The following is a 22,768-nucleotide window of genomic DNA, read 5'->3' as shown; positions in this document are numbered from 1 at the left end:
ATCGTAAACATTTAAAAATGTTTTTTGGTCAAGGTTGGCAATGTGCTTTAAGAAGAACAATTGTAGAAATAGCCGGGGTTTATTACTGTGGCTGTGGTAACCCAATGGGAGGACTGGAGATGTGCATGTCAGCGTAGCATCATGGGTAAAATAACACATATATTGTGAATAAACATTACAAGACAAATCACATTTTCTCTGACGATTTCGCGTCTACATTTCCTCAAGAGATGTCATAACAAGCCATTTTTAAATATTAACATTTCAAAACGTAACTACAATTCGTATGGGTCTTTCTCAATATTTAAAGCGATGGGCTAACTAAATCTTATTGAATGTGTGAACAAGTGAGCCTAGGCTAGATTATGCACATGGAGTAATGAGTAGGGTTCTGTTTTAAATGCAAAAGTAATTTTTTGTGTGAAAAAAAACAAACTTTCTGCCTTCCAAATGAAAACTAGTTTGAAAGTTCAAACATATTTTATGGGAAAGAGATGTTTCTGGATGATGCATTATCAAATTAAAGCAATTAACACAATTAGAGTCTATCCACCAATGAGTTTATTGAATATAAAACCAAAACAGAATTGATGTCAAAGACATGACCTTACAGCTTGTCCAAAAACAGTTATCAAGAAAATAATGTGTCATTACAATACCACATAAATAAACATTTTGCAATGGCATTTGGTAACTGGCAGTTATATGTTTGTAGAATTTGGCCCAGCAGATAGGCCCTACTGTTGACTTGGTTTCTCTCTCAATAAAAAAAGAGCCATGTAATTCAATACAAAGATCATATTAATGCTAGTGTTAGCAATTCTGCTTGAAATATGCACAGAGTTGTTTTAAATATTTTTTTTAAACAATGAATAAAATCTAAAAGAATGCATCAAATACAAGTGTTTTCCTGTATTGCATTACAGAATGTCTCATGAAAGAAAGCACCAAGAAAAATATATTCGAACAAAAAAACAAGACAAATCGGCAACATAAAAACAGGGCTCAGCCAAAATATCACAGTGATATTTGCAATATAAAATGCATAAAGACTGGATAGGTAATTTAAACATCATGGAGGCGTTTTACAAAATCTATGGAACAAACATTCTACAAAGGCAACAAAGGGGGTGAGAAAGCTATGCAATAAACAAACCTGGTAGGGAATTTGTCACGAACAAAATTAAAAAATACATCTATTGCATGTGATAACACCAACTTTTTGCTGAGTGCATTTAGCCATATAATACACATACATTGAAAAGGTTGTACATTGAACAATATATACACAGAATAATACAAAACCAAGGTTATTGCTGTATAACACATACATACTTTGATATGAAAAACTGATGTTTTCCTTTTATAGGGAAAAGAGAAATCAGGAATACAGACATCTGTACCAGGCCATAACACAAGTGCCCCAAAGAGGCCACTAGCGGTGTCCATATTTGGCAGACCAGTCTGTGCGCCCATGGATGGCCTGTACTGGGGGGCGAGACCGTAGGCCAGGTGTAGTCTTGGTGGGTGACGGCACATAGGATGAGGCACCCATCTGACTTCTGCTTGACGACCTCCAGGTTGCATAATCTATGACAGCAGGGACAAGCCACATTATTACACAGCACTAAGCCTGGATTGACAACTGTGCATTGCGTCTGCTAAATGACTTAAATGTAAATGCATTGAGACTACAAAGATCACTCACTTGATGCTGTTGAGTCCCCTATAGGTCCAAGTTGCACTCTTTGGCCGGCAGAGTCAACCTCTTTTTTGAAATAGGATGGTACATATCCACTTGGAAGTGTATTTGAACCTGCAATTGGGCCATCAAAGATAAAAGGACATTCAAGTTATATTTTTACTGTAAACACACACAGACACCACAGCCCTCTGTTTAGTAAGGTGACAGGTGCCAGGACATTGGTCCCAACCCAAACCGTTACCATGAGTGTTTCTGCTAGGAAACGTCCCTCCTACAGGAATACTGCTGCTGCCCCAGAGGTTGCTTTCACTGTAGTCTTTGTTGGAATTTATTGCCATATTCTTTTTGGTACTTAAACCTGCGGGTGAGATAGGAGAGATTAGGAAGTAGAAGTTGAGAAAGTTTGCAATGTAACTTAATTCACAACAAGCTGCCCCTTGTGGCTCAACAAGACTAAATCATCATGACTCAGCAACATTAACCAATCCTTAGATTGGTAAATCAAGTGATGAAAATAATGTAGTTTCACCCAGATTTAAAAAATCATTTGGCATTCTATATCAGAGCATGTACATGCATATGTCTCTGATTTGGTAGACAAATGGCAAATAAAGCGAGTTCAAAGTTTACTGATAAAAAAGGCTCAATGCCGAGTGACCCCATTTTATGATATACATAACAGTAACTAGATGTTCCTTACTGAAAATATGAATTTGTAAAGAAGGTAATGTTTTTGTATTTTCTACCTGGTAGATATCTTGACTGCTTCAAGTAATGCTGTTTGGCAGAGGCTGTCCTCAAAGGCTCCTGGTAGGACATGGCCTTGTTCAGATTCAAAGGTGCATTGTCACCTGTCGACACCTGCCCCTTAACTTTGGGGTTGCTGAAATCCAAAACATTTCCGTACCTGAAAGACAAAGAAGAAATACATAAAGCCTTTATCTGAAAATATCAAACTGATAACACATGGGGACAGTCTCACCTGCTCAACGTCTCCTCTCTTCGTTTTTCAGTAGGAAAGTTTGTTTTGCACAGAGCATTTAGAGAGGTCAACTCTGTGTCCTCAAAGTCATCCCAGCCGTCACCCTTTAAAAGGCCTGAGCCGTGGCCCCATCGCCGGCGTCCTCCACCCTTAGGTTTCACCTGATAGCTTAAGTTGGCATTTTCAGCCTCCTGGGTCAACTGGAAAAAGGAAATAGTGTATTAACAAAGAAGCAAAATGGTTCAATTACATTTTATCAACTTTGCATGCCTAGCCATTGAATTTTGGATGAATTTAACAAGGTATTCTAACATCTAATGACAGGTTTACACTGATGACAAGCATTCGTGCTCAGCTAGCCCTGGTTGATGACTGCAAACTCACCTGGCTCGGCAAGCTCTTATCAACAATGTAAGGTAAACGGGTCTTTGGGACTCTTGCAGTCTCCTCCTGCTTCACAATGCGGTTGGGCTGCTCTCGCAGCAGCTCTGTGTGCCTCTGGTATAATGGAACCAGGGTAGGGGCTCGTTCGATCTGTTGCAGGGGCCTGGACGAGGTGAAATGTGGATTTGGGGGCACTGACTGGGGAGGGGGCACTGGTTTGAGCAGCAGTGGTTGATGCTGCTGTGATGATTGTGGAGGTAGAGGACCAGGCTGAGGCCTGCCCTGCTCCAGGATCTGCTGAGGAGTACCCAACGCCTGACCCACATAGAAGTACGAGTACCTGAGGGCCTGCAAATGGAGAATAAAATGATTGATTGGTTTCCATTGAGCCCTAAGCAGGACATATTAATCAGCCAACATGCCATTAAATGTTAGAATATCTCAAATTGTTTAGCTATGCACAAGCTAACATAGCTGTAGATCTATTAATTAATTCAGTATTCACCACTCTATTGGTGGATGTTAAAATAACTATTGTACAGATGCATGCATGTTCATATGGATCCATTCTCAACATTTCTTTTAGTACAGTTTATAACAGAGATATGCCCCAGCCAGGGTTAGCTACCTGTGCAGAGGCTGGCCTCTTCTTAGGGTCCCACTGGAGTAGGTCTCTCATGAGGTGGATGGCCTCAGTACTGGCGTTAGGGATCAGACTCCTCAGATTACTGGGGACACATTGAGGCCAGCGGAAATTCATGGCTACCGACAACTGGAAGCCCTCTGGCCAGTCATTCTAGAGGAAGTGGATTAAAAAAATATATTATTGAACTGCTTAAATTTCACCATACAGAAAAAAATAATAACAAATGTTATGACAAATAATCTGAGAAAAAGTTTAATTTCAAAAGCATGTCACACAAGACCAATCACATCTTCAGTGAGGTTTGAATTATGCATTTAACAACACCATGATACATTCTACATGAAGATGTGAGGACAGTATAGCTTATAATCAGGTTGATATACTGGATCTAACAGCCCCAGAAAACAAGGCTACCTTCTTTGGAGTTCCCAAGACTTGGCAAATTTTGAAGATGGTGTCCACTTCACTGGAGCCTGGGAACAGAGGCCTGAGGGTGTAGAGCTCTGCCATAATGCAGCCAACGGCCCACTGGTCTATAGGAGAGCTGTAGGTGGTGGACCTCAGCAGCACCTCTGGAGCTCTGTACCTGGATATCAAATCAAAAAGTTTGTCGCATACACAGATTAGCAGATGTTAAAGCAGGTAAAGGGAAATGCCTTTGTTCCTAACTCCAGCAATGCAGTAAATGTCTAACAGAACCATAGTAATACACAAATAATCCCCCCCTCCCCCTAAAAAAGAAGAAACAAATATCAGAACTAGCAATGTCAGAGTCCGGGATATACTTGGGATGTATAGACAAATAGGGAAAAAGTTATGTATAGCAGTAGTTATATAGGATGATCCATGTCGAGAATACTGTATGTACAGTGCATTCGGAAATTATTCAGACACCTTGACTTTTCCCACATTTTGTTACGTTACAGCCTTGTTTTAAAATTGATTAAATGTTTTTTCCCCCCTCATCAATCTACACACAATACCCCACAATGACAAAGCAAAAACAGGTCATTAGAAATTGTCGCAAATTCATAATTTTTATTTTATTTTATTTAAATAATACATTTACATAAGTATTCAGACTCTTTCCTCAGTACTTTGTTGAAGCACCTTTGGCAGCGATTACAGCCTCAGGTCTTCTTGGGTATGACGCTACAAGCTTGGCACACCTGTATTTGGGGAGTTTCTCCCATTCTTCTCAAGCTCTGCCAGTTCTCTCCAGAGATGTTCAATTGGTTTCAAATCCGGACTCTGGCTGGGCCACTCAAGGACATTCAGAAACTTGTCCCGAGGCCACTCCGGCGTTGTCTTGGCTGTGTGCTTAGGGTCGTTGTCCTGTTGGAAGTGAACTTTCGCCCCAGTCTGAGGTCCTGAGAACTCTGGAGCAGGTTTTCATCAAGGATTTCTGTACTTTGCTCCGTTCATCTTTCCCTCGATCCTGACTAGTCTCCCAGTCACTACCGCTGAAAAACATCCCCACAGCATGCTGCCACCACTATGTTTCACCGTAGGGATAGTGCCGAGTTTCCACCAGACGTGACACTTGGCCTCGGCCCAAAGCGTTCAATCTTGGTTTCATCAGACCAGAGAATCTTGTTTGAGGAGTGGCTTCCATCTGGCCACTGCCATAAAGGCCTGATTGATGGAGGGCTGCAGAGATGGTTGTCCTTCTGGAAGGTTCTCCCATCTCCACAGACGAACTCTATTACTCAGCTCTAGGAAGAGTCTTGGTCGGGTCTAAACTTCTTCCATTTAAGAATGATGGAGGCCACCATGTTATTGGTGGGTATTGTGTGTAGGTTAATGGAGGAAAAAAATATATTTAATACATTTTAGAATAAGGCTGTACCGTAACAAAATGTGAAAAACGTCAAGGGGTCTGAATACTTTCCGAATGCACTATACATAAAGTGAGTAATCAATTGGTTTAAATCAAATTCAAACAGTATAATGTTGCAGGAATGCTAATCTTATCTTTGTCTAACTACAGAAACGATTTTAGAACAATAGACATTACGTAAACATTAAAGTGAACAGTGTTCAATGACTGTACATAGAGCAGCAGTCTAAGGTCTCAACACAAGGAAGGGAGAAAGGCTTTATAGGCTGGTTGATGCTTCACGTGAGAGAAAATACAAGAGGAATCATGTTGTCACAAGCTGACAGAAAAGGAGACCAATAAATTCAGATTGATCAGTAAGACAGAACTTGATCAATCACAAAATGGTGTCACAGACACATCATATGGAGGTAACAAAACTAACCATCTTGTTGAAACATAGTCTGTGTACGGCGGCCGAGATCTTATCTCACGGGCAAGCCCAAAGTCAGCTATTTTCACCAGCTCTGGTCCCATGCACAGAAGGTTCTCAGGTTTCATATCCCTGTGAAAGAATCCTGAGGGGAAAATCATACAGCGAGCATACAAAGTAACAAGTGTACCTCATTTATAGAAAATGTGCAACTAAAAAACATCTCCATGCTAGTATACAGTGGATCATACCATGCTTATGAATAAATGCTAATCCCTGCAGTATCTGGAACATAATATTTCGCACAGCAGATTCAGGGAACAGCCGAGACCTGTAACATGATACAAATAACAATACATGAGCCATGATTTTGACCTACTGACATACTGAGAAAATGTATCCCCAAAGCATTGAACCCATTTCAAATATCCTATATTTAGGCTGTGTGATAAAAAATAAAAAAATGTATTTACCTGTCTTTCATTAGTTGATACAAGTTCTCCTTCATGTATTCAAACACAAAGTACAAGTGGTCATTTTCCCTTATAACCTCCTTGAGTTTGACCACATTCGCATGGTTGAGTTTCTTCAAGGACTGAAAGAAGGAACAAATTAGATTGTACCTCAGCAATCAAGAACAGGCATAAAGAAATCACCTCAATCTGTATATCATCAAAAACAGCTCTGCAACACTCCATGAAAGACTTCGATACATAAAACATTAACACATTGAAGGCCTCACCCTTAAACCTGCCATACAAAACATGTTTGTTCAAAATCAAAACATGGTTTGACAATCAAAGCACTTCCCTTTGGTCACTGGCCAGGATGTCATTGTAAAAAAGAATTTGTTCTTAATCGACTCACCTGGATAAATAAAAGGTCAAATTAAAAATATATATAATAACCTGTATATCATCTTGGGTACAGTGTGGGAGACAACTGGTATTTCTAAAAGTGCAGCCATTAGTGATTGTTTATGCTTCTTAATGTTTTAAGCAAACCAGGGCAGCTCAACAATGACAAGCCACCGGGGTCTGACAATCTGGATGAAAAATGACTGGGGATAATAGCACACGATATTGCCACATCTTCAAGTGTGTGCCCTCAGGCCTGGAGGGAAGCTAAAGTCATTCCACTACCCAAGAATAGTAAAGCCCCCTTTACTGGCTCAAATAGCCGACCAAGCAGCCTGTTGCCAACCCTTAGTAAACTTCTGAGGGGAAAAATGGTGTTGTTTGACCAGATACAATGCTATTTCACAGTAAACAGACTTTCAGCAAGCTTATAGGGAAGGACACTCAACAAGCACAGCACTTACACAAATGACTGATTATAGAATAACTATCTTCAAAGTAATGACTCGGGACGTTGGGTTTGATATGAAAGCTTATTTTAGTAATAATACTTTTGCACGTTACATTTACAAACTTTAGACTCTACAGAACAATGAATAATGAGTTGCTAGCGCAAAGGAGTCAGGATAATCACCTGTCAATTGTACTTAACTAGCGTGTTCGCTCTCTACTTCCTGTCGCAAGGCATTCTGGAACTTGCAGTCAAAAGCCTAATTCAATACTAACCAGTACAAAATATGTATGTAGTTCTCTCAATCTCCAACACACAAATTCTAATACAATTACAAATATCTTTAGATAGAGCTCGATGAATTAACTTAAACATTAACTCTGTAACCCATTAAAGTTACAACACTGATTGGCTGAGAGAAATTGATGAAAAAAGATTGTGTGGGCTGTCTTGTTAGACTTCAGTGGAGCTTTTGACGTTATCGATCATAGTCTACTGCTGGAAAAACTTGTTATGGCTTTACACCCCCAGCTATAATGTGGATAAACAGTTACTTGTCTAACAGAACACAGAGGGTGTTCTTTAATGGAAGTCTCTCAAACATAATCCAGGTAGAATCAGGAAATCCCCAGGGTAGCTGTTTAGGCACCTTGCTTTTTTCAATCTTTACTAATGACATGCCACTGACTTTGGTAAAGCCAGTGTCTATGTATGCGGATGACAACACTATACAAGTCAGTTACTACAGCAACTGAAATGACGGCAACACTTAACAAAGAACTGCAGTTAGTTTCAGAGTGGGTGGCAAGGAATAAGTTAGCCCTAAATATTTCTAAACCGAAAAGCATTTTATTTTGGACAAATCATTTACTAAACCCTAAACTAAATCTTGTAATTAATAATGTGGAAATTGAGATGACTAAACTGCTTGGAGTAACCCTGGATTGTAAACTGTCATGGTCAAAACATATTGATACAACAGTAACTAAGATGGGGAGAGGTATGTCCATAATAAAAAGTGCTGCTCTGCCTTCTTAACAACACTATCAACAAGGCAGGTCCTACAGGCCCTAGTTGTCACACCTTGACTACTGTTCAGTCATGTGGTCAGGAGCCACGAAAAACGACTTAGGAAAATTGCAATTGGCTCAGAACAGGGCAGCACGGCTGGCCCTTGGATGTAAACAGAGAGCTAATATTAATAATATGCATGTCAATCTCTCCTGGCTCAAAGTGGAGGAGAGATCGACTTCATCACTACTTGTATTCATGAGAGGTATTGACATGTTGAATGCACTGAGCTGTCTGACTGAACTACTGGCACACAGCTCAGACACCCATGCATACCCCACAAGAGGTCTCTTCACAGTCCAGAACAGACTATGGGAGGCGCACAGTACTACATAGAGCAATGACTACATGGAACTCTATTCCACATCAAGTAACTGATGCAAGCAGTAAAATTAGATTTAAAAACAGATAAAAAATAAATAAAAAACACCTTATGGAATAGTAGGGACTGTGAAGCAACAATAACATAACACAAACAATAACACACACGTGGATTTAGTACTGTAGATATGTGGTAGCGTAGGGGCCTGAAGACACACAGTGGGTTGTGAATGAATGTATTGTAATGTTTTTAAAATTGTATAAACTGCCTTAATTTTGCTGGACCCCAGGAAGAGTAGCTGCTGCCTTGGCAGAAGCTAATGGGGATCCATAATAAATACAAGCCACAGTAAACGGGTGAAGCAGGACTCAGTTTTCCCATGCACTGGACAGTAATGGAGGCAACTTTCAGCATGCCATATTTTCTTAGAAGGGAAAGTCATTATGGGTCTTGGTGGTGGCACATGCTATTTACAGTTGACATTCCAACTAAGATCCCTCAGGGGCTGGATTATTCTAATATGCTTCTTTGGTACCAAGCTCTGAAGTAAGGAATGAATGTCTGGCACAGGATCTAGAGTTCAAATCCAAGGGCAGTACACAGAAGAATCCCCTTCTAGATTACTTGTGCTGGTTTCTGTGGTTCTGAGCTGAGGTGGAATTTAAATAGTCATACAAAAACTGTAACAAGTGAAACAGTTAACAGCTGTGGTAGGTTGTATTTATTATGTTTCCATGTTTTGGAATCAATAGGTGGAGCATTTTACCCACAAGCATCATATCTGGAAAGGAGCACTTACTATGACCTCACGAAGATTCATGCATTCTTCCCATGAGTAGAACTTTCTCTTCATTCTGAAACAAATTTGCAATCATTCACGATTAGCTTAACTTAAAGGGATTTTTGGCAATGAAGCCCGTTATCTACTTTCCCAGAGTCAGAAGAACTAATGGATACCATTTTCATGTCTCTGCATCCAGTATGAAGGAAGTTTTGGAAGCCAATGCTAACTAGCATTAGAGCAATCACTGGAAGTCTGAGGTATCTACCAGCAATAGCGCTAATGCTACTTAGCAACTTCCTTGGGAAATAAAACTGGTATCCACAAGTTCATCTTACTCCAGGGAAGTAGATAAAGGGCTTCATTGTCAAAGGGCTTTATTATCCTTTTAATAAAAAGGACAGACATCATAGATCCTTTTTATTATAAAACATACTGGGACTCTTAATTGATATAAGAAGTTTGAGTCTTAAGAGATGAATACGTAGTGCGTAAAATATATGATTGAAAACACCAAACATGTTCATAACATGTAGGCCTTCTCTATTTCAATCTCAAGACAGAGAAACCACCAACATCATGGATTTACGCAGCTAATAATGGCTAGTCCGACATTACTATCTGTTCCAGCTGGCAGATAGCCGCTGATACGTTGGTAGTGAGGGATACTGCATGATTCTGGCAAGTTCTACCTGCCCAGAGTCAGACGAACTTGTGGATAACATTTTTATATCCCTGCATATATGGGTATGAAGGAAGTTAGTGGTAGTTTCACGAGCCAATCCTAACTAGCGTTAGCGCAATGACAAAGTCTACAGGTACAGTAGCGTTGCTTTACAACCAACCTTTATTTGGCAATAGGCTACTTTCTCAATTCCCGACTTGGAAGCCACCGCTGTCTTCTAAACTTCCATAGCTAGTTGCAGGTGGTTCGTTGGAATTTAGAAAATGCTGTTAAATTAAATAAATGTTTTGCTCCATGGTCAAAAATGTGCTGTTTACCCTTAACACTACCTACATATCAACAGCTATCCGCCAGCTGGAACAGATAGTAATGTCATACTAGCCATTGATTTATTAGCTTGGATTTATGCTGCTCGTCTGCGGCTGACCCACACATTTCCTGTCAAAGCTATAAATAGAATCCAGAGGCTTTTATGGTGCCGCCCAAAGGTACCGTACCCACCGAGATGCTTTTTTTATCAGCTAAATGGGTGGGCCTGTCAGTCATCCGTGCACTTTTATTTGTCTACACATCGGTCTAGCCAGCTGTCAGGTTAACCACACATACTGTGGGAGTGGCCACCTGCTAATGCCATTCCTAGCAAATCCCACAGGCACTGGCAGCTCATTTTCTACACGGCTTAGCAGCTACAACCACTTGTAGGCTAAAGCCCTTCAATTTAGCTACCAGAGGATAATATGTAGCCTACACTAGCTACCAACCCTGCAAGGATGTACTGGATAGGCAAACAGAGATCAGACATATTTTTTCAATGACAATGTGCCCTACACTCACTTCTTAATGGCGACTAGTTCCCCTGATTCCAGGCTGCGGCCGAGGATGACTGAGCCGTAGGTGCCATCCCCGAGCTGCCTGAGAGTGGTGTATCTATTCATGGCGCTGCCCTCTCCTCGCCATTGCCTAGGGGAAGATCAGATCACTATGGGCAGGAGGAACACAGAGGTGGCAGGCTTGAAGCCCCCTGCATCTGTTGAGTGTAACCAGATTTTCCTGTGACAACAGCAGTGGACCACAGGCACAGCTGCAGGACTCATGTTGTCATGGGCTTCTTGCCTCTTCCTGAGGAGAAGGGATGGGATGTCATTAGAGGAAGCCAGAAAACCAGCAATAAAATCACAGAGGGAAAATATACACTTGGTAGATGCTAACTACCTTTAGCACCTAATTTAGGAATGCAAATTTCGGTCAATTTTGCTGCCGACTAACTGACCCTCAGTAACCTTAACCGTCAACAAATATTTTTTACCCAGAAAAGACTATGCATGCATACAAGGAACGGCCAATTTAATTTAAGAGCTTAATGGAAACATGCAACAATAGCAAGTCTATCATCTTACAGTCAATAGGATATAGACTACTGTTGAGCATGCAAGCTAATAGAAGCTAATAAAACGTCATTTTCAAACATTTGCCAAAAGGCAATTCGCGGGAAAACACCGTTCTAAACAGCGCACCTAATGTGAGCGGTTACATGTGTCAGAGATGAACATCTGTTATACATTTTGAAGGAGGGGGCATCTAATAGCAACAACTATGATTAGTTGTTAATATGACTAGGATTAACGTTAGTTGCTAATACGACCTAGGATTGTGCTTTCAGCTTCTGGACAACGAAAGAAAGTTGACACGAAAACCAATAAAACAGGAGAGAAATGCTGGTTAAAGGCATGAGGAAGTCTCTAAAATAATTGCCTCCACGTTTCTGTGGATGGATTTTGGCAAGGCTACTTTGAATCAGGATAAAACATTATTTGAAGTAAAGTGTTAAAAAGCCTCAAGCTCACATTGCATAATGGTGGGTGACAGCCTGCCTTACCGTTGACTATAGCATATGCACTCGAATGGCAAATGGGAGGCGCGCTTTAATTACGAGTTGAGATGGATAAATAAAAAATACTAGTTTTAATCGTGGCCATCACAACAGTTAAACACGCGATTGCATTTAGAATTGTTATTTTTTAGGCAATGCCTAAATCGGCTCTATATGCTGGCGCGTGTGATAAATAAGATACATGACCACTAACGAAACGCACCAATGTCATTCCACAAAATTATGCAAATTAACTTGGACTGTTAAGCATGACAGGTCAAATGTATTTTCGTTAAAGGTTAATTAACATCTCTAGCGCCTATTGGTGAAGGCATCGGTTTTCTAAACGTGAACACGCATCGCTTGCGGTACGGTTTGGAAACATAAGGAATATCTTCCATATCAGCGAGAAATAAAAAACGAAAGGTTAAATGACTAGGGTTAGTGTTACCACACTAACAGACCGGAGGCAGACCACCTGTGTTACAGTAATTAGTTATCTACCATGTTCCGAACACCTGTTTATGCGAAGAAGGCCGCCAGAAACCAGTTGCAACTGAAAACTACTGTGGGCTGCAACTGTCGGTAGGACACTACTAATTAAGAGTACATACTTTGAGACTAGCTATTTCATCACTAGCTAGCTAGTGACCTAACGTTACCAAAAGACATGCATAAGATTAAGTGTAAAAAAAAAAAACTGGTAAGATTTCTGACCATAATGTCATGTTTACATAGTTAGCAGTACTGCTAGATAACTTACTGCTGCAACAAGAAACAAAACAATGCTGCAGCGAGCTAACGTTAACCACACGATCAATCTTTGATTGCTGCTGATAATGACAAAAATTAAGAGTAAAAGACGCTCACCCACTCTGTTTCAACTCGAATAACAAAGCATCGCTGAACTACAATAGTCAACCACCCTCACATCACAACAAATCACAGCTGCGCGACCACCAAGGCAAGGGTGTAGCCTATTCTTCTTCAGTGGTGTTTGGCAACCAATGTTATATTACCGCCACCTACTGGACTTTCCTCTTGATGTTCTTCCCACTTATGACGAAGCCTGTCTATTTTTTTTTAAATTTAAATAATTAGATAAGAACAGATTTTTTATTTACAATGACAGCCTACCCCAAACAACGCTGGGTCAATTGAGCACCACCCTATGTGATGCAGCCTGGATTCGAACCAGGGACACCTCTTGCACTGAGATGCAGTGCCTTAGACCGCTGCGCCACTCTGGAGTCTAACATCTTTTCTGTTCTGTTCTGACCATTGACTGTATTCTGACACCAACACCTGGTTGGAGCCATAGATAATGATAAAGGACTCTAGTGTCCAAAAGCTTGATTTAGCATGGGCAGAGCCATTGAGACCGTTCAACATTTTGAAGTAGTAGGTGGGACTTCCTATGGGTTATTAAGGAAGGATCTTCTTCTTTGGTATCATGGCATTCAAACATTTTGTTTGTGCATGCCACCACTTACTGTGCGGTAGTGTGTGGTCGATGACATTACATTTTGTGACACAAAAATAAAAAGAGCGAAAGGGAAAAATGCACCACCAACTAACCCTACGCCTACTGTATATACCACTATTTCATCAAATTATCCTACACCAGGCCGACGGCCTGGGAGGACGGGAGTCTTTCGTTCAACACACCTTGTAACTCTTCTGTGATTTATGTAACATTTCTGCAGTACAGTTGATAACCATGACAATGAATGCTAAGAAGCCAACCTTACTGAAGCACAAATTCGTATCACTCTGTATTGGCCTAGAGCTACTACTCACTCTTGACCTATCATCCTCTACTCTCTTCACTGCCTCAGCATCAGATACCGTCTGTTCTACTCTCACCCTGCCAACCTCAACCTGTCTCACACCGGGCACTTCTGATCCCCAGCAACATGGGCACCCCCACAATTGACACACATCCACCGATACTACAAATTCCTTTGTCCCATGCCCTCCTGCACACTTTTCACATCTCAGAATCTCCCTCCTACAGACTGCTGCAACCTGACCATGAGCTTGACATCTAAAACACCTTAGTGGGTTCGGCACAAAAGCTGTCACAGAATAACTGACATATCCTAACATGACTTTGTCAGGTAAAGACTCTACTTCATAACGACAGACAGTGTCTTCTCAGTTTTACCAGGTTCGCCACAGGTTCTGCGTCACACCAAACGGCAGGCTTCACAGACACAGCGAATCTTCCATTTCAGTTGCTCCACCTCAACACTTAACTCCACCCCAGTAATCACTCCTTTCAAAGGTGCCTGCTACGGACAGCAACACTAAATCAAATCAACAACAAAAAAAATCACATGCGCCGAATACAACAGGTGTAGACCTTACAGTGAAATGTTTACTTACAAGCCCTTAACCAACAATTCAGTTTGAAGAAAATCCCCCCCAAATTAAGAGTTAATAAAAACAAATAATTAAAGAGCAGCAGTAAATGACAATAGCGGGGCTATATACAGGGGGTACCGGTACAGTCAATGTGTCAGTTACAAAGAATAGTTCTCTAACATTCTCTGATTGGTGCCCATCATCACATTTTTTTATTTAACTAGGCAAGTCAGTTAAGAACTAATTCTTATTTACAATGACGGCCTACCCCGGCCAAACCCTAACCCGGCGCCGCCCTATGGGACTCCCAATCACGGCCGGTTGTGATACAGCCTGGAAGATGCCAATTGTTGTGGAAATTCTTTCACTGCACACTCAAAGTCAATATTAAATGAATCACTCTTTATTGTCAGCAAGCTGGATAGGTCACAGTCAAACTTAGATGCATTAAGTACCGGTCTGAAGTGAGGTCTAAAAAGGGCGTTCCTTACATAGAGCCGTATATACTGCTATCTAAACCTACATACACATTAATAATTGGATTGGATCCCACATGTGACTGACTCCGTCTCTATTTTAATTTAAATAACATATTCTGGGCGTTCTGCCAGATGCTGCTCCGGAGGGGGCCCCCCCTTAATGCTCTACACTTGGTGCTTTCAAGACAACTGGGAAATCGGAAAAGAACGATGTCAAATCATGACGTCAGTGATTTTCAGCTCTGAGTAAAACAAAGATGCCCGAGTTTCCGACTTGGAATTCCGAGTTGCGTGACCGTTCAAAACTATTTTTCACAGTCGGAGTTCTTTTTTCCCCAGAGTTCCCAGTTGTATTTAACGCAGTGAAGTCGGAGATTTCCGAGTTCCCAGTCGTTTTGAACGTGGTATAAGTACTCAGCTGTTCGAGGCAAGTCGTCGAAATGGCTGCATTTCTGCGATCTCTCAAATTTCCCCGATGTGTTGTCCGTTTTTCTGACCGTGATCTGTAGACCCTCATCTGAATACGTTTACGGACAACAGAAGACCACAATGGTAGCTCAATGTCGTTTGCTATGGCTAAGCCTTGCACATAGGCAGTTGTTATCTAGCTAGCTAGGCTAACGTAGCTAGCCAGCAAGTATGGTCACTAACGCCTACTGCTTTGCTGGTGGTTGCATGACCTGTCTCGTAAGCACGAAGGATACGAACTAACTCGCTAGTCAGCTAGCGATAGTTAATGTATTGATAAATTAAAATGGCCAGGTGTCAACAGATTAATATACAAACTAGCTAACTGTTTGACAAATAAAACATGGCAATGGCATGCTAAACCCTGATTGCTTCTATAAGTAGCCATCTCCACGATTTACGATGGAGTTGAGGGCAACTAGTCTGGGCGGACTGGAGCTCCGACGTCAGATACTTTTTAATATAATTTTTTTTAAACGACGGATTTCAGCAACCGAATAATAGCCTGCATTTACACATGACATTGTCCTCTGTGTAAATGAATTATATTTCGTGCGGATATACATCGTTTTTGATCACTTTTATGTGACATAGAAACTCCAGTCCGCCGCACAAGTCGCTGCTCAAATCCATCATAAATCGTGGAGTTGAGTTTAGTTGGCAATTGTTTAGGTAACGTCAACTAGCTAGTGCCATGTTGGGAATAGGTGAAGCCAAGAAAGGGTGCTTGTTTGCTAGCTAGCTATTGTGGTGCCAAATTTGTTTGAATAATAGTGTTGCAGCTAACTTGTGCACTTTTTTTGTTGCATGCTCACACCTCAAAGTAACTTAAACACTGATCACTTTTTCCTTCCTTGAATATTGGTTGGGTGTGGTTTGTCTGTCTTGTCTAATTAGCCGCTTCACTTCCATAAACACAGCTTGTATTTGGGAGAATGGGTATCGATATTGATGATTTAAGCCCTATTTGTTAAGACAGCCAGACACTCCACGTTTGTGATTCTCTGCCATGTTTAGGCCTATATTATTATTTTTTTACAATACGTTTATTTTTTTTGTTCTGCAGGCTGAAAGCATTATCAATTCTCGTGGCATTGTAGAAGATCATGAGGGAGATAATGAAGATACTGATGACTCAAACCTCCAAGTAAGATGGCCTATACAAAGGTCTAAACAATTGTCTCAGGACCACTCTGAGTGATAATGAAGAGTTTAATAGAAATCCATATTGGCATTTTTTTTTTGCCATGATAGCGTACCTATACACACAGTTATGAACAAAGTTTACAAGATTGAGGATTATTGCATTTTATGTGTGTACACAGGGATTGACATTAAAGTCTGAAATGCACTTGTCATGAGTATTTTTTTTGGTTGCCCGAAGATTATGATCAATTAGCTATTTACACACAGAATTGCCATATTATATTGCCTGCCTTTCACCTGCAAATAGGGGAGGAATCAGAAAGATCAGTACTGGAATAATTTTTTATTTAGTGATCAGTAAAAACATTCTCAGAGCAGGCTCAACTTGCCAGACTGCCATAAATAGTCTGTCTTCCACTTAAACAATGGGGAGGAACCAGAAATATCAGTTTTAGGCTACTGGAATTCTTTGCAGTATTCTATATATATTTTTAAATCACCTGCCCAATGGGGCAACCTCAGAGCATGCTAATCTTGTAAGACTGCTCAGTTCACTTAGGGAAACCCTTAATGTCAATCACTTATACACCGTTGTTCATGTGACTAGGTGGAGCTCAATGTGTTCAGGGCCCAATGGATGTCTGAACTGAAGCCCAACTCTGGGTCCAATGGGGGGAACAGAGGACTGTCGTCAAGAGCTGCAGACTTGAGAAGAAAACAGGAACTGGCCCGGGAGGAAAAAGTAAGCTGTTTTGTTAGAGCCATTTACACTGAACAAAAATATAAATGCAACATGTAAAGTGTTGGTCCAATCATGAGCTGAAATAAAAGATCCCAGAAATGTTTCATATGCACCAAGTGTATTTCTCTAAAATGTTGTGCATAAATTTGTTTACATCCCTGTTCGTGAGCATTTCTCCTTTGCCAAGATAATTCATCCACCTGACAGGTGTGGCATATCAAAAAGCTGAGTAAACAGCATGATCTTTACACAGGTGCTGGGGACAATAAAAGGCCACTCTAAAATGTGCAGCTTTGTCACACAACACAATGCCACAAATGTCTCAAGTTTTGAGGGAGCATGTAATTAGCATGCTGATTGCAAGAATGTCCACCAGAGCTGTTCCCGGATAATTTTATGTTAATTTCTTGACCATAAGCCGCCTCCAGCGTAGTTTTAGAGAATTTGGCAGTACGTCCAACTGGCCTCACAACCGCAGACCACGTGTAACCACGCCAGCCCAGGACCTCCATATCCGGCTTCTTCACCTTCAGGATCATCTGAGACCAGCCACCCAGACAGCTGATGAAACTGTGGGTTTGCACAACTGAAGAATTTCTGCACAAACTGTCAGAACCCGTCTCAGGGAAGCTCATATGCGTGCTCGTAGTCCTCACCAGGGGCTTGACCTGACTGAAGTGTGCCGTTGTCACTGACTTCAATGGGCAAATGCTCAGCTTCAATGGCCACTGGCACACTGAAGAAGTGTGCTCTTTACAGATGAATCCCGATACATTTTATCGATGGCAATTTGAATGCACAGAGATACCGTGATGCGGTCCTGAGGCCCATTGTCGTGCCATTCATCCGTCGCCATCACCTCATGTTTCAGCATGATAAATCACGGTCCCATGTCCCAAGGATCTGTACACAATTCCTAGAAGCTGAAAATGTCCCAATTCTTCCATGGCCTGCATACTCACCAGACATATCACACATTAAGCGTGTTTGGGATGCTCTGGATCGACGTGTACGACAGCGTGTTCCAGTTCCCGCCAATATCCAGCAATGAAAAGGAGTGGGACAACATTCCAAAGGCCACAATCAACAGCCTGATCAACTCTATGCAAAGGAGATGTCGCAATGCATGAGGCAAATGATAGTCACACCAGATACTGACTGGTTTTCTGATCCACACCCCTACCTTTTTAAAAGTTATGTGACCAACAGATTCATATCTGTATTCCCAGTCTTGTGAAATCCATAGATTAGGGCCCAATTAATTTATTTAAATTGACTGATTTCCTTATGATCTGTAACGCAGTAAAATCTTTGAAATTGTTGCATGTTGAGTTTTATATTTTTACTGTCATATAGAATATTAGTTTTACACCAGATTTTACTGCCTGCTATCAGCATCATCTTCACTATCGTTCTCAACGTTTGTTTCTTTGTCTTAGGCCAGAGAGTTGTTCCTAAAAGCTGTTGAGGAAGAAGAAAATGGAGCTGTTTATGAAGGTATGTCTTTGAGACAGGATATGCTTCACAAAATTAAATTTGTATTTTATGGTCAAAATTATTGACCATTAAATGTATCGTTCACCCAAATTACAAAATGACACATTGGTTTCCTTAATCAGTAAGCAGTCTACGGACAAGGTATGACCGCAACTGTTTCCAAATGCTAATATTTTTGCATTTGTAGCATATCTCATTCAAGTCATGGTACCATTTAGATTTTTTTGCACATCATGTTTAAATCATCTTAAAGTATGATTTTAAAAGTAATTACGATTTCAAATGTTAATATTGGTACCATGATTTGAATGGGATTATTGTGTGGCTATAGTTGGGATTGGGAATAATGGTTTTACACAAAGTAAAAGCTAAACTTCTTCCCCTCCCAAATTTGCAGCAATTAAGTACTATCGCAGGGCAATGCAGATTGTGCCTGACATTGAGTTTAAAATCAACTACAGTCGTTCTCCTGATCCAGATGGTGGGTAAGTCTTAATATGTTGGTATACAGTAACACTACAATGACGACTACATACTGAAAGTGTCATGCCTCTTTTCCATACAAGTTCTACCATGTGAATGATACTGCATATCTGTTTCCTAGCAATGAGAATGACATGGATGGTGAAATAGAGGATCTACTGGCCTACTTCCATCAACAGCTCACTCTGCAAGACAACTCTCTGAAGATATGTGTTCCTGAGGTGGAGATGACTCAGATGCACATTTCAGGTAGAGTTTCTGCAATAGTTAGAAAGGAAAAATCCCCACATCAAATAACATTAAAAAAGTTATGTTGGCAACTCTCATGCTACCACAGTGGTTTATTAAGATGCTCCCGCATACAATGTTTCAATCCCACTGGGATCTTGGTCAGGATTGGAACCTCTCAATAAACCACTCAATGAACCACTGTCTGGGAGAATATTGGATTTGCAGTACTCAATTAGTATACTGGATTTTCTGTCTGGTTTACCTTTACACAAACTTTGATGGACTTCTATACATTACATAATCTCTCTCACTGTCAGTCTGTTCCTTTGGGTTTCTGTCCACAGCACTGCCTCCAGAGGTCTTGATATACATATTCCGTTGGGTTGTGTCTAGTGATCTGGACCTGCGTGCCCTGGAGCAGCTCTCCCTAGTCTGTAGAGGCTTCTACATTTGTGCTAGGTCAGACCAGTCATTACAAATCCAACACATTTTAAATGTACTTGCCACAAACATGGTTTTGATTCATTTTAATTCATGCTAAACTTTCTAGTGCTGTGAAACACTGTCCATACACTGTATCAAACAGGCTCCTGAATGATGTATTGTTTTTTTTTAAATGAAACAGATTGTTATGCCCTTGGTGTTGATTTCTCCTCAGGGACCCAGAAATTTGGCGTTCGGCCTGTCTAAGAGTGTGGGGCCGGAGCTGTACCAAACTGGTACCCTTCAACTCCTGGAGGGAGATGTTTCTTGAGAGGCCACGTGTGCGCTTTGATGGTAAACACTAAGGAATATTACTTATTTATCATCCTTAGAGAAAGAAAAACCCTTCTAACATATGTGGATTTGTTTCATATACTTCTCAATTTTCTCAATACCAATGCACAATTGGCATGTCTAGCAAAGGTTGCATAGCTAAAACTAGATTGGTCCCATTTTATCAGATGCTTGTTTTGTTTGGTCAATTCAATGTTGATTTTGCAGGTGTTTACATCAGCAAAACGGCATACATTCGTCAGGGAGAGGAGTCCCTTGATGGATTCTACAGGGCTTGGCACCAGGTGGAGTATTACAGGTCAGTGCTTCAGTCAGTCACTAGTGTCCTTGTTATGACATGCTAATGACTGTACAGTCGGACAAGACTAGCTATAATGTTTGTGTCCCCAGATATCTGCGTTTCTTCCCTGATGGCCAAGTCATGATGCTGACCACGCCTGAGGACCCACTGGTCACCGTTCCTCGTCTGCGTAGCAGGAACACCAGGTATTTAAAATGCAACATACACTGGCATCCAAGTCTGGAGTAACACATTTGAGGGTAATAATGTGTTTTTAGATGATCACAACAGTTGGATTTGTAACATTCATGGCTTTCCTTTTCCCTCTACACAGGGTGGAGTCCATTATGTGTGGTCATTACCGTCTGTCACAGGACACAGACAATCAAACCAAAGTCTTTGTTGTTGTCTCCAAGAGAAAAGAAGAGGTGAGTGAGAGAAGTTACAGCATTGGACAGGGATTCATTGACGTGGGAAGGTATTTGCATATTTTGTTTTCCTGTTATTTGTTTACCCCTTTTTCTCCCCAATTTCGTGGTATCCAATTGGTAGTTAGTCTTGTCCCATCGCTGCAACTCCCATACGGACTCGGGAGAGGCGACAGTTGAGAACCGCGTGTCCTCCGAAACACAACCCAGCTTAACCAGGAAGCCAGCCGCACCAATGTGTTACAGGAAACACCGTACACCTGGTAACCGTGTCAGCGTGTATTGCGCCAGGCCTGCCACAGGAGTCGCAATGGGACAAGAACATCCCTGCAGGCCAAACCCTCCTCTAACCCGGACGACGCTGAGCCAATTGTGCACCGCTCCATGGGTCTTCCGGTCGCGGCCGGCTGCGACAGAGCCTGGACTCGAACCAGGATCTCTAGTGGCACAGCTAGCGATGCAGTGCCTTAGGCCACTTGGGAGGCCCGTTTGTTTTCCTGTTATACCTTAAACCCAACAAGATAGTCTGTTTCCTTACCTATTAACTGGTGCAGTGCAGGACACAGGATAGGATAAAATACTTTTTGGACTCATGTCATTGTTCACAGATAATTGAAGAGTGCTTTGGCTGTCCAGTTCTGACTGTCCGGATCCCTGTGTGCGTGTTCTCTCTTGACAGAAGGTGGCAGAGTACCAGAGAAACTCTCGGTTTTGCCGGCGGAACCCAGCGGCGCCCGAGACGGAGCACAGCTTTCACGTGGGACTGCAGCTGTCGTCTGGCGGGCGCCAGAGCTTCAACAAGCTGAATTGGATTCACCATTCCTGCCACATCAACTACAGGTAATACACTGGGAAGTTAAGGTTTTGATTTGACACCACTCATTCAATGAATGTCATTGCAAGAGAGAAAAGTGATTGGAAATGTAACTTTTCATTGAGTTCTCAGGTGTATCCATCTCCTAAAGCAGCATAAATGTTTTTTATTTTTATTTTTTAGATCCACCGGAGAAACGGTTGTCACTGCCTTCGACTTGGACCAGATGTATGCATCTTTCTTCTTTGCACGTGTGAAAAGCTATACAGCATTTTCTGAACGCCCACTGTAGGGAAGCCTAGAGAGAAGAGATAAACGTCACCACCCAAAAGTTTACACAACACTTAGACTAAATGCATATTTCTCTGCCTGTTGGCTTTGGGCTGAACTATGATTTTTAATGAATGTATCAACCTGCATCTGATTCTAAACTTAGTGTGTGCCACATAGCCATTATGTCTATGGCTGTCACAGAAAACAACAATTATTCTACTGATTCTTTTGAAGACTGGGTAGTTGTCCAGTATGATGACATAAAATGTCAATAATAGATTTTTCACCCATTTCCAATAATGAATATTTTGACGTTGTTTTTGTTAATTCTCTAGTAATATATTTTCTCCCATATGGTAAATCAACTGGAATAAACAAGTGGAAACTGTGTAGTTGTTTTTTATCACTATAAGGCGCACAACAAAAGCAGAACACTGATGGAGTTCCTCTTACCACACCCTCAATCGTAATACAACACTCTTCCTCGTCGAACACACATTTAAATTATTTCATTCTAAATCACTTTTTTTGACCAGGGAACACATAATCAATCCACTTATTGCATATTCTAGGAACCCAGGGCTGAAATGGATTTAGATTAAAACTAATTTGATTTACTATATATTTGTATCAGATTACAAAATATGTAAAATTGTAAAGGCTCTCTTTAGTGATATTTATCTAAATGGAATTGATGAAATGCATAACCTCAAATCAGCCTTCCTCTCAGATGATAATGGTGAAATGAATGATAAAATCTCATCTTTTCACATGCCC

General features: G+C 41.1%; 2 protein-coding genes across 2 annotated transcripts; one reads left to right on the top strand and one right to left on the bottom strand.

Moving 5' to 3' along the window:
• Positions 1 to 543: 543 nt before the first annotated feature.
• Positions 544 to 12,993, bottom strand: LOC139571126 (serine/threonine-protein kinase ICK-like). The gene is made up of 14 exons (XM_071393715.1): positions 12,877 to 12,993; positions 10,971 to 11,255; positions 9,470 to 9,524; positions 6,443 to 6,564; positions 6,221 to 6,300; positions 5,982 to 6,114; positions 4,132 to 4,303; positions 3,700 to 3,867; positions 3,072 to 3,419; positions 2,688 to 2,887; positions 2,452 to 2,612; positions 1,947 to 2,063; positions 1,709 to 1,816; positions 544 to 1,590 (listed from the first exon to the last, which is right to left on the bottom strand). The coding sequence occupies exons 2-14, from the start codon at positions 11,069 to 11,071 to the stop codon at positions 1,436 to 1,438; spliced, it is 1,920 nt and encodes a 639-aa protein (XP_071249816.1). The 5' UTR covers positions 11,072 to 11,255; positions 12,877 to 12,993; the 3' UTR covers positions 544 to 1,435.
• Positions 12,994 to 15,190: 2,197 nt separating this feature from the next.
• LOC139571127 (F-box only protein 9-like) lies at positions 15,191 to 22,379 on the top strand. Its single transcript, XM_071393716.1, has 13 exons — positions 15,191 to 15,404; positions 16,387 to 16,467; positions 17,074 to 17,208; positions 18,648 to 18,705; positions 19,103 to 19,190; positions 19,310 to 19,437; positions 19,764 to 19,878; positions 20,078 to 20,196; positions 20,404 to 20,494; positions 20,587 to 20,682; positions 20,811 to 20,904; positions 21,584 to 21,744; positions 21,902 to 22,379. Exons 1-13 carry the CDS (start codon positions 15,402 to 15,404, stop codon positions 22,008 to 22,010), a joined length of 1,278 nt encoding a protein of 425 aa, XP_071249817.1. The 5' UTR covers positions 15,191 to 15,401; the 3' UTR covers positions 22,011 to 22,379.
• The last annotated feature ends 389 nt before the right edge of the window (positions 22,380 to 22,768 follow it).

This window comes from Salvelinus alpinus, chromosome 3 (assembly GCF_045679555.1).
Source record: "Salvelinus alpinus chromosome 3, SLU_Salpinus.1, whole genome shotgun sequence".
NCBI classification, from domain to species: Eukaryota; Metazoa; Chordata; class Actinopteri; order Salmoniformes; family Salmonidae; genus Salvelinus; species Salvelinus alpinus.
Note: the sequence above shows the minus strand (reverse complement) of the source record. Positions and strands in the feature narration are given on the sequence as shown.